The sequence below is a fragment of the Ceratotherium simum genome, chromosome 2, assembly GCF_057802395.1.
Source record: "Ceratotherium simum simum isolate JZ-2026a chromosome 2, ASM5780239v1, whole genome shotgun sequence".
NCBI lineage: Eukaryota > Metazoa > Chordata > Mammalia > Perissodactyla > Rhinocerotidae > Ceratotherium > Ceratotherium simum.
In genome coordinates this window covers 2,530,194-2,542,629 of record NC_141901.1, presented here as the reverse complement: position 1 = coordinate 2,542,629, position 12,436 = coordinate 2,530,194, and the positions used below count along the sequence as shown (strand labels likewise).

Below are 12,436 nucleotides of genomic sequence, written 5' to 3'. Positions count from 1 at the left end.
CGGACAGATCTCAAAAGTAAAGTAGAATGTAAAAAGCAAGTTCCAGAATGGTATATATAGTATGATATCATTTACATAATACATAATATTTTAAAGACATATATTTAAATATGTATAATTTCAATGAATACATAAAGAAATGAATGGGAACAAGAAAATGGAAAGAAGCATAGATAGCCCTTCTGCAAAGTTTTGCTGTGAAGGGGAAGAGATCGCAGCAGCTGGAGGTGGGGGGATAATGTCTGAGGAAGGTTATAATTTTTTTTAATGGACAACACTAGAGTTTGTTTGCCTGCAGATGGAAATGATCTAGTAGAGAGACTTAAAATAATCATTCACGAAGAGTAAAATCTTTGAGAAGGTGGAGCCTGGGCTGCAGAGCACAAAAGGAGGATGCTACAGTATTAGGTGAGAACTAGTGAGTGAGTGAACTGTGGGAGGGGCTGAAGTGGAGATGAATTTGCAGGCAGTTTAGGAGGCAGACTCTTCAAGAAGTGATGCTAATTGGATGCGTGGGGAGGTGGGTGACACTGTAAAGGGGGGTCTGGTGTGATTAAAAGGCAAGACAAGAGGACTTCTCTACAATGACGGACGCTGCCCTTTCAGAGGGGCATGGACCATGCTGTTGTCACTCCTAATGAACTTCTAATCTGTTCTGGAGAGGGTCCCAATATCCACCTTGTATACGTACTAACAAGAAAGTGGATTCCACAACCGGTACCGCACACTACCTTCTCTGCTGAGCTGTAAGCTTCCTCTGGGCGGGGATGCTGTATTTCTATTTGTACCCTCAGCACCAGCGCCTCTCACCTACTGGGTGTTAGTCAGGTCTGCTCTAGGAAACACACAGCGCCGGGTCTAGTCCTGCCTCCACTGCTCCCTAGTTCTGTGATCTTCTAGAGCAAGTCGCTAACTTCTCTGGGCCTCAGTTTTCTACCTCACAGGCGGTTAACTGCGTTTAGGATACTGTGTGTGAAAAGACTCCGGGGAGGCTGCCGGCAAGATCTCCCCTACGGACGCAAATACCCGGAATTTCTCCTGTCTGCCTCCCGCATCAAGCGCACCGGGACTTCTGGGTCTAGCTCCTTCCACCCCCACCTCTGTCCTACCATCGCCATTCCCTCTCAACACACACCCTGTCCTCACTTTTTCTTCCTCTCCTTGTGGCTCCAAGTCTCCCACCAGTGTCTGCGGTCAGACGTCGCTCCCAAGGGCTGAGGGCTCTGCCTGGGACGCTGCCTCGCCCACTTGGCCATCCCTGCAGATGTTGGACACTTTGCGGGCTAGCCGGGAGCCCGGGTGGCGGGAGTGCGCCCTACGACGCTGCCAGCCGCAGGGTCCCCGCGTGGCGGAGTCACCCCCCCAACCGCCAGGTGTGCACCTGTCTTGGGTGACAGTCCGACGGTTCCAGGGTGCGAGCGTAGATGAGCTTGTGTCTGCGTGTTGGTCGGTTTGGCGGGCTGGCGGGCTGGCGAGCGCTTCTGCGCCGTCCGCTTCTCTCGCTCCTGTCCAGGTCCAGCGCCCCCTCTGTCGCTCCTCCTTTCCCTCCCCTGACCTCCCGGTCGTCCCCAGCCAGCCTCGTGGCCCTCCTGCCGGCTGGGTGTCTGAGTCTCACTCCGCCCTCCTCTGCAGGAGCCAACCGGCGCCGAGGGGCCGCTGGGCTCGGGCTGCGAGCCCATAAAACCCGCCCGGCCGAGCCGCCCGCCGCGCTCCGGCTGCCGCTGGTCGCCGCTCGCGGCCTGGGCGCGCGGGCTTGGCTGGGGCTTCCAGCCGGCGGGCGACGCCGACGGCCCGGACCGCGCCTCCAAGCAGGCTTAGGGACACCCGCTTTCTGCTTCTAGAAAAGTTTGGAGAAAGTGAATTTGGGGTGGATTTGGGAGTGGTGGCAGCTCCCCCAGCCTTCTTTCCCTTCCAGAAGCCTCACTCTGCACAGCGTCATCCATTCTCCCTTCCTGACTCTGTCTCCCTGATCTTACCTTCTCTTCGTTCCTAGGTTTCCCCTCCCTTCTCTGGGATCAGCATCTTCTTCCTTATCTCACTTTCCCTCCTCCTCTCTATCCCTGTCCTCTTAACTGTTTCCACCTGTTTGCAGCCTTCTCCCTGTCGTCCCCGGCCTTCTCCTTTCTCTCCATCTTAAACCTTTCCCTCCCCACTGCATTTCGTCCATCAGACCTCTCCACTTGCACCCACACTCTCCATCCATCCTTCTTCCTCTTCTTCTTCCCTTCCAGCAAACTTCCACCATGGATTCCGAGACTCCTTCAGCTGCCAACCCCACCCCTGGCGGCACCCTCTCTACCCCCAATGCCACCACACCCTGGCTGGGCCGGGATGAAGAGCTGGCCAAGGTGGAGATCGGAGTCCTGGCCACTGTCCTGGTGCTGGCGACAGGGGGCAACCTGACTGTGCTGCTGATGCTGGGGTGGCTGGGCCGCAAGCTCTCCCGCATGCACCTGTTTGTGCTGCACCTGGCCCTCACTGACCTGGGGGTGGCACTCTTCCAGGTGCTGCCCCAGCTGCTATGGGACATCACCTACCGCTTCCAGGGCCCCGACCTCCTCTGCCGGGCCATCAAGTACCTGCAGGTGCTTAGCATGTTTGCCTCCACCTACATGCTGCTGGCCATGACGCTGGACCGCTACCTGGCTGTTTGTCACCCACTGCGCAGCCTCCAGCAGCCCAGCCAGTCCGCCTACCCACTCATCGCTGCTCCTTGGCTGCTAGCCGCCATCCTCAGCCTCCCGCAAATCTTCATATTTTCTTTGCGGGAGGTAATCCAGGGCTCAGGGGTGCTGGACTGCTGGGCAGACTTCCGCTTCCCTTGGGGGCCACGGGCCTACATCACCTGGACCACCCTGGCCATCTTCATCCTGCCTGTGGCCATGCTCACCACCTGCTACAGCCTCATCTGCCACGAGATCTGTAAGAACCTAAAAGTCAAGACGCAGGCCTGGAGGGTAGAAGAAGGGGGCTGCAGGACTTGGGACAGGCCTTCACCTTCTGCCCCAGCTGCGGCCATGCGGGGGCTGCCATCCCGGGTCAGCAGCATCAGCACCATCTCGAGAGCCAAGATCCGAACCGTGAAGATGACCTTCATCATTGTGCTGGCCTACATCGCCTGCTGGGCACCATTCTTCAGCGTCCAGATGTGGTCTGTGTGGGACGAGAATGCCCCTGATGAAGGCAAGTGTGTGGTCTGTGTGGAAGGGAGAATATGTGGGTGAGGACAGGGGTTACAGTGCCTCCCAGGGCCCAAGAGGTAACAAATGAGTAAAGTAATTAAGAAAGATGGTACCTGTCCCATGGAAAAAGGGGAGCTGCAACTCCTATCCAGCCTACTGCTGCCATGGGAGTATCTTTTATGTGACATTTCCGTATTTTAAATTTTTGGTAAATAATTCAAACATTTAAAAACACTATGCGCCCCTAATGAAATATGACCACTGGTACATTTGGCCAACGAACTGCCAGTCTGCCAGATGAGCATTAGAATCATTGACTGATAGAGTTGAAAGGGATTTTCGAATGATCTGGTCCGGATGGCAGCTCATGTACTGTGTCTCTCAGCACACTTCCCTCCTGCACCTGGACGTAACTTTGAACTCCTTCTCAACAGCTACTTCCAATTAATTAGCACTGGCACATGACAGCCCTGAAATTTCTAGTTCGCCTCCTTCATTTTACTCATGAGGAGGCAGAGGCTCAGAGAGGAAACATGACCTGCCCAAGACCACACAGCTCAGAAGTGGCAAGGTGAAGGGTAGAACCCAAGCCTGTTGGCTCCTTGTCTTTTTCCTCAACCGCTTGCCCAGCCCATAACCCTGGCTCTGAAAGTGATGAGGAGAGGGGCCTTCCTCCTTTGTGAAAAACAAAATGGGACCCTCCAAGAGGACTGTGCTCCAGTTGGCATATGGGAGGCCTTGTTCTGGTCATTTTTCTGGGGTGAGGTAGATGGCAACCTCCTCGTTTTAGACACTGCCAGATGGCCTGGCCGTCTAGGGGTGAGCTTGTTCTCGGGAAGGTGGGGCTGTCTGGGCAGCCTAAATGTTGGAGGGTGGTGTTCAAAGACATCTGTCCTTGCTCCCCTAAGAAGAGTGTGGCGTGAGGACAAGTGCCTGTTGGCCTGTCTATGTGTCTGTGAATAGGGCGACTGTGTGCTCTGCAGTGCATCGTGCGTGTGCACAGCTCAGGATGTATAATGGGTGCAGCATGTAACTGCCCTAGGGAAGCCCTGTGCACAGGTTCCTCTGGAAGCTTCCTGAGAGTTCACTGGCCAGCAGACCTAGACCACCAATTCCTACCAGCTCTTAGGGAGTGGTCCCCCTTCCCTGTGCTTTTGTTTCTAATCTCACTTTGCTCATCCCTGGACACGCTCAAGCCAAAGGCTTTGCTTTTCTGGAGAGATGAAATAAGGAGAAGGCTGTTGGAATTTAACACATCCTGCAAGAGAAGTGTGAAGACAATACCAAACTATTACAGTCTCATCGTGTCCCTTCTTAACCACCCTTTGGACATCAGTCTGGACAAGAGGCTATTTGCAAGTTACCCTTTAAGAAATGAGCATATTAATTCTAACCAACTATAGGGGCCTCCCTGCTCTAGTCAATCACAGAATAGGAGGAAGGAGGGCTTCCTAGTGCCAAGCACTTTCAGTCCTTGTGCTATGTAGAGGTGGCCTTCTTACTTTACATCTGAGTAACCTGAGGCTCAGAGAGGTGAAATAACTGGTCCAAAGTGCCACTGCTTGTGAGAGATGGAGCCAGGACTTGAACCAAGGTCTTTATGGGCCAAACTTTATCCATGGCATGGCTTTACTCCCAACAATCACATCTTAGCCAATGCCACTGGCAGTGAGATGGTCATTCACCCCTTTATCGAGGAACCTATGAGAAAATGGGGATCCTGCCACTCAGCCAGTGCGGGTTTTCCTGCTTTCCTGCTGTGTGAACCATCATCCTGAGCCTGTCCCTCGGTACCATATCCCTCACCTGTAAAGAGGGTTTTATCACTTACCAAGGGCCTCTCTGAGCAAGGAGCGCAGGAACTAGGTGTTATCTTACAGAAAATGTGCTACCTCCAAGAAATGGAAGCCCTTTGGGGCCCTTTTAGTTGGGCTGAGATTCATTACTTTAAACTTACTCTCCAGTACATCCGGTTCCCCTCCACAGCACACCAGCCTCCTGGCCTCCTGGCCCTGAGTCTTTGGTCAGAGCCTGTCTGTCTCCATGCCCTTGCCCCTGCCCCCAACTGCCAGCTGAGTTTCTGCCAGGACACAGCAGCTGCCTGTGACTGGGCGCCATGGATCCATCCTCAAAGGGCTGAGAGCTGGAGCCTCTGCAGACTCCAGTGCTCAAGGCACATCTCCAGCCCTGCACTGGGCCCGGCTCAGACAGGGCCAAACCAAACAGATGCTTCCCAAGTGAAGGAGCTTGTGGAACTCCTCAGTCCCTGGCCTAATTTAGGCACTAAATATATATTGATGAAGCAGACGGGATGAACACCACCTCTTAGCTGAAGCAACTTCCCAAGTCTTCTGCAGCCCCTCACTAGTATGTTAACTGGGGAGCAGGCCAGAACTTAGGGAAGACCGAAGGAGGCTGTGTTTGTTGTTGAGGCTGGCCTCTCCTCTGCTTACAGGCGCTCCCTCCTCGCCCTCACTTCCATGTCCCAGACCTGTCTATCTAGGCCCAGATGCCTTCAGCTTCCCAACCCTATGATTCATGCCTTCTCTCAAACATTCTCGCCCTGTGTCTTCCATTCTCTTGGGCTATGAGTGGCCACACTTGAGAGCACGCCCATGGGAGGTGCGCATCAGGGACCAGTGTATCTGAGGCTTTCATAGTGCTTTACGGGGTAGGCACTTGAGCTTTGTCTTCGAGTTTGCTGGTTGAAACTGGGGTGCAGGAGGATTGCTGCCTTAGAGTGGGAAGACCTAGGTTCAAGTCTATGCTATAACCGCCAAGGTTCCTTCCAGCTTAGACATTGAATTCAATGATTCTACGACCTCCGCTGAAGAGCAAGGTAACTCAGTGTGCAACCCATGCCACAGCTGTAGCCATGGTGCATCTAGCAGGAGGTCAGCCTATCCCGGAAGCTTTCCTCTTGATGAGGAGTTTCATTTAGTCTTCAGAAAGAACATTGTGCGTGAAAGGAATCTTATCAGAGTCTTTGCACTCTCACATTTTGACTGCCCAAGAGAGAAATTAATGTTTCCCTGCAGGATGGTACATTCCCTGGGTATAGTCTATGAGGACACAGAACAAGTCCTGGACTGGAACAGGATGCTTGCATGCCCTGTACCTAGAATCTGCCCATCCACTACAGTTGGAGATGACGCCGTGGGACCTGCAGGGCAGTCAGGCCCCAGTGATCACCCTCCCAGGTCCTCAGCACTGCCTGACACAGTCGATGCTCACATAATCAATGACTGAATGACAGGATGAGTGGGACTGCCCCAGGGGGGTCAAGGAGGACAGAATCTAGAAGGCAATGTGTACCTGTATCTATGACATAAATGGGGATGAGGGTGCCTGAACTTGGCCTGGAATCATGGTTATTTTCCTTGCATGTTTTATAGAAGTTGCCTTATCCTAGGTCTACATCCATTAGGGGATTCAAAGTCTAGGTTTTGAAACAAAGACAGTGTCTTCTATTTGGGCTGGTCCTGTCCGTGACTATGTTTACAGCTCTGAAGTCAACTTGGAGCAAACCTCAGCTCCTACCCTCACCTTGTAGTTACAAAACAAAACAAAACAGAAAATCAGTGAGGTGAGACTCTGGAGTCAGGAGTCCCTGGTTCCAGGCCCAGCTGTGCTCCTCTCTAATTACAGAACCCCCGAGAGAGTCCCTTCTCCTGCTGGGACTAGTTTCCTCCGCTCTTCAGTGGGGACCTGGCCTCTCTCCCAGGTCCCTTTGAGCGCTGTAATTCTAAGGCTTCCTGTGCTTCTTTCTCGGCAGATTCAACCAGTGTGGCTTTCACCATCACCATGCTTTTGGGCAACCTCAGCAGCTGCTGCAACCCCTGGATCTACGTGGGCTTCAACAGCCACCTGTGGCCACGCCCGCTGCGTCGTCTAGCCTGCCGTGGGGGCCCCCAGCCCCGGATGCGCAGGCAGCTCTCCAACGGCAGCCTCTCGAGTCGCCGCACCACGCTGCTGACCCGCTCCGGCGGCCCGCCCACCCTCAGCCTCAGCCCCAGACTCCGTGGAAGGCCTGGGCCGGAAGAGTCACTGAAGGGGTCAGAGCAGGTGGACAGGGAAGCCACCACTGAGACCGGCATCTGTTAGGGCACACTCCCTGAGGCTGGTGCAGCCCGCGGGGCTAGCGGAGGGTCTCTGCTCATCTCAGCACTGGGTGTGAACGCTGGGAGGCTCTGGGCTGGAGTAAGGGGAGCCGGGTTTGAGGCAGGGTGAGGAGGTCAGAATGGCTGCCCCTACCCTTGGTGTCACAGCTGCCCTCATTCGCTCCCAGTCTCAAATGCTGGAAGTCAGGGAGAATCAAACCGTCTGCTTGCCTGATCCTACCATGTTCACACTGTCTGGGAACACATCCATGTGGTAGATGTGGTGCCCCACATCTGCGACAGGCCTAGGACGGCCCTGACGGGGGTCCACACGCGGCAGGAACTCAGAGACTGGTCTCCATCTTGGCTATTTGTCCCCATCCTGACCTAACTAGCACACCGCAGCCCAACCACGAGAGGGGAGAAGTGAAACTATGAGCAGGACCCTGTCTGGATCCTGGATTTTTTTTTTTTTTTTTTTTTTTTGTAGAGGGAGGATTGTTTAATGAAGAAAAGTGAATGTGTGTGGAGGCTTCACCTGCTATGCCCGCCTGTCTACTGAAGGGAGATGCAGGGTTTGGTATGGCACTGGAACTGGTAAAAACCCTGCAAATGCTAGTTCCTCCTCTTCCCATACCACCCTCCTTTATGGGGTGGGTGATGGGGCAAAGTGTTGCATATTCTCAGGGATGTGACCCATGGGGGTGAGTGTGAGAAGAGGGGAGGAAGGGAGGAGGTGAAAATGGTTGCAATAGAGTTAAGAGAGGGAGGAAGCCTCAGGGGCAGCAGAGACTGTCTGCTCTCCCTCTTCCCTGCAAGGGATCCAGACTGCTCCTTCCTCTGGGGCTACGTGGAGGAGTCACCCTTTGAGAAAGTGTGATGTGGTCATCTGGATTTCCTTGAGTCTCTTTCGAGCTTCCACACAAATGCTATGCATGCTGTGATCACGTCAGGAGCCCGGGATGTGAGCCTCAGCTCTGCCTTCAGGCATCTGTATAACCCAGGGCAAGTCACCTCCCTCTCTTGGCCTCAGTCTCCTCCCCTGTAGAACAGAGATGATCTCTTCCCAGCTCTAGCCTTTCATGACTTTGCAAGACTGGAAATGGCATGACAGCAGAGAAACACAAAGGGAGTTCTAACTCACAGGCTCTAGAAGAATTATTGGATTTTCATGACAGTGACACTTATATCCTTTGACTCAATTCTGGTGACTGTGGGTCCCGCCATGGCCCTACTGTCCACTTTTGCCCTCAATTCTGTGATGCTGATGCCGGGAGAGACAGCAGGGCAGGTAGAATCCGTGGCTTTGTCCTGCTCCTCATTATCTCCAGGGGGATTTATATCATGGGGTAGCTTCCCCACCCTAATTCGGTTCTAATCTGAGAGACGGCCTTGACGGTGGAAAGAGCATCAGCTGAAAAGTCAGGAGAACTGGGTCCTGTGTCTGTCACCATGCCACCACCAACAACCAACGTGGGTAAAATGCTGGCTAATCCTTGCTCCCTCGGTTTGAGGGTCTAACAGAACTGTGGATGTCTAGGTGGTGTGTCAGCCCATGAACTCTACACTAATGTAAGGGATTGCTAATGTGATTAGGAGCTCCTGAGAGCAGCCCTAGGGAACAGATCCACTCTCTGCCCTCCACTTCTAGGGAAGCTCTGAGGAATGACTCTGGATTGGGCACACTTTTTTTTTATTGTGAAATTTTTATTGTACATTATTGTTTATCAGTCACCATATAAGTGCATCCCTCCACCCCTTGTGCCCACCCCCCACCCTCCTAGCAACATCTGTTGCCAATCTTCCTCTTTTTCTTTTTTTCTCCCCAAAGCCCCCGGTACATAGTTGTGTATCCTAGTTGTAGGTCGTTCTAATTCTTCTATGTGGGATGCTGCCTCAGCATGGCTTGATGAATGATGAGTAGGTCCGCATCCAGGATCCGAACTGCTGAACCCTGGGCCGCCGAAGCGGAAGGCCCAAAATTAACTTCTACGCCACTGGGCCGGCCCCTCTCAGAATGGCTTTTCACGTTGTTTGGTATAGACCAGTAATTTTACAGATGATTCTCTCTGTGTTTTTTTTGTGTAAATAGGTCTTTTATCTATTAAGGAGCTATAGGCTCAGCCCAGGCCGCAGCAGCTGACTCCTGGGTCAGGAACCCAGAGGTGTGGTTGAAACTGACCAATAAAACTCCTTCATAATCAGGACATTTCTGGACATCTGGACATCTTTGTTTCCTAGGCACGATGATAATGGGATATGCAAGCTAGAATAAAATTTTTATCTCTTTGAGCAGGGCAGGGGCAGAGGGAAGGTTGAGGGGTGGGGAGCCACCTTGCTGGCACTTCTTCACTCAGCTTAAGAGGGAAAAGGAAATGAGTGACCTGGGATTTGCCCTGGGGCCACACGATGGCAGTGTGGAACTGAAAGTGGGTCTGAAGCAGTAATGACCCACAGGGTGGGCTGGGAAAGTCACCCAGCCTCGCAGCTCTACTGCCATACTAACTTTCGCTAAAGTTCTAGAATCTTGGCCTCTCATTTGACCCAGTTCTCCTGAGACACCTGGACATGCACTTCTTTCCCTCTAAGCTCATGGAGGATATATTTGGCAAGAAAGGGTGAAGAACAAGAGGTTTCAACTGCAGGGTGAGGGACTGAGTGTAGAGATTCCTGCCTGAAAAGGTGTTTGAGGGAGCTAGTGGGACCTCAAAAAAAAAAAAAAAAAAACCAACCAAACAAACAAAAAAACAAAAGCAGGTAAGATAGAGTTATTATACTGTGTTTGGTTTAGAGGCTGAGGGCTTGGGTTGAAGGCCTCTTGAGAGCGCCTCTGGGCCCAGAAATCTGTCCTGATATTGGGCATAAAATACCTCCTCACTCTAGTAGGTTTTGTTGGCCAATAAAACATTGTCACTCATGGAATTTTGCTGCAGTTCTATAGTGGGGATTTGGGCGCTTGCTCCTTTAGAATAAGAATTAGTTGAAGACAGGTCACATTTGTTCTGGTCTACTGTATATTCCAAGTTCATTATTGGCATATAATCAACCATCTACTGGTTGCCAGTAACAAATCAGTTTCTCTGTATCTTATAAGATAGTTTTGGAGAGATTTTTATCCAGTCCTCACCTATGGAGGAACCCAGAGGAGGGCAGCATGATCGTTCCCTGGAGGTTCCCATGAAATACCACATGGGAAAAGTGACTTCATTGTACTGGAAACTGTGCTCCTCAAAGGGTGATTACTCATACAGGCAACCATTCATACAGATTTAGGCAGCTAACCCTCTAAGCTCATAGAGGTATCACAAACAAAAGGCCATTTTATTTCTAGCAGCATGGCTAGCAATGACTTTGAGGATTCGTTCAAATTGTTAGCTGGCCCTAGTCATTGGCTTATTGGCCCAAACTCCTTAGGACGTGAAATCAGCCCTCTTTGGTTATCAGGGCATCTGAGAAGTCATCTGCACCATTGGCAGTCAATTAAACCTCTGTAAGGCACTTGGAGTCACACTTCCAACTCCGTTCTTCAACAGCATGCTTCAAGAATGCCTTCCCCTTACAAGCAATTAGGGTGGGTGCTAATGTTAACCTCTGTGATACATTTGTTATAGAATGTCATACCTTTGAAGCCAATCATAGCAGAGTTCGTTATAGACCTTAATCAGACGGTTGTTGGCATCCAGATCTCTGTTCTCTCAGACATCTGCTTCATGCTGCAGAGCATCACGGCTGCCTCTGAGCCCAGACACAGACATTTCTCCACACAGCTCAGTTCAGGTCAGTCCCAGGAGCACTGACTGAGAGCCTGCATCGGCTCAGACCCGCTCGCTTTCCACCTGTCTCTTCTCCAATCAATTGATTTTCCACCCTTCTTTCTAAACTGAGGTCAGAAACCAGCTCTCGCTCGGATATTTTCTCCAAGTCCACCTGATCCTAACATTCTTGGACCCAGTCTGCCTAAACGTCGATAGGCTCCGGTTTCATCGTTCTGTGTTAATTCCCTTTTGTCTCATGTTGTTTTGTACATGCTCTTCCCTGTCCCCACAACCAGGTCATACATGCCTTGAGCCCACCCACTGAGATGCTCAAGTCTTCTTTTTATGTATCCTCCTCCCACTCCCCAGGGCCTATCCAGAATTCTGCAGACAGCAGGCACTGTCTATGCTACTGCAGTTGTCCCCTCTCCTGGTATAGGAAATGTCTCAGCAGCATCCCTGTGCCTGCAGAGTCTCCAGCGTGGAGGGTGCCCAACCCTGGAATATCACCCGACGGATGCATATTGGCAATAGTCAGTCCCCGTTTGGACTTGCTGCCTGATGGTCCAGAGTTCTCCAGCATTCAGGGGTCCCAGGTGTCTCTTATTAAACGATGCGTTGGCCAGCCCATCTGCCTCCACCCTGGCAAGGCAGTCCAGTAACTGCGAGCTCTGTGTTTTCAGGGGGAGCATGTGCATTTGTGTACGTTAGGGCTTGGAATTAGGCAGATGCCTGTGTCCCCAAGATCCTGCTCCTGCAGCCCAGCTTCTCCCTACACCTTCTCTGTTCCAGGTCCTGGGCTAGCTTGACCTGCATGACCTGCACCTGCGCAGTTGCCACTCCTTCAGCTGGCCTTGGGCAGCCGGGGTCCTCCAAGCCGGCGGGGCTTGGGCCCAGCCCCAACTACCTTCATAGTCTTCAGTGTGGATGGGGCCCACCCCTTGAATATCAGCCGGTGGCAATAGTTCTCATTTGGACTTGCTGCCCGGCAGAGTCTTGATTGTCTCTTATTTGAGGATATCCAGGTCAGCCTGCTCTGGCCATGCCCTGGCGAGGCAGGCCCATATCCTCCAGCCCTGCCTTTAGGGGGAATATGCGCCTTCGTGTATGTTAGGCCTTGGATTTAGGCTCTCTGGGTGCACCGTAACTTGTCTGAACCTCTTCAGCTCACTCTTGAATTCTTTCCTTTTTAAAAGAGATCAATAAGAAATACAGTTTCATTTCTGAATGTAAAGACAGTGTTGTTGTTGTTGGTGGTGTTGGTGTTTATTCCTCATTCTGCCTCTCTAATCAATAGGATCTCTTTTTCCCATTAAGAAAAGCTTTCTAAGGAGACATCTTAATCCATTCCGGTAGCCATAACAGAATACCGTAGACTGGTGGCTTATAAACAACACAA

The 12,436-nt window shown here is 51.9% G+C and overlaps 1 protein-coding gene across 1 annotated transcript; it reads left to right on the top strand.

The window, feature by feature from the left end:
- Positions 1-2,144: 2,144 nt before the first annotated feature.
- AVPR1B (arginine vasopressin receptor 1B) lies at positions 2,145-7,705 on the top strand. The gene is made up of 2 exons (XM_004425105.2): positions 2,145-3,183; positions 6,958-7,705. The coding sequence occupies exons 1-2, from the start codon at positions 2,244-2,246 to the stop codon at positions 7,284-7,286; spliced, it is 1,269 nt and encodes a 422-aa protein (XP_004425162.1). The 5' UTR covers positions 2,145-2,243; the 3' UTR covers positions 7,287-7,705.
- The last annotated feature ends 4,731 nt before the right edge of the window (positions 7,706-12,436 follow it).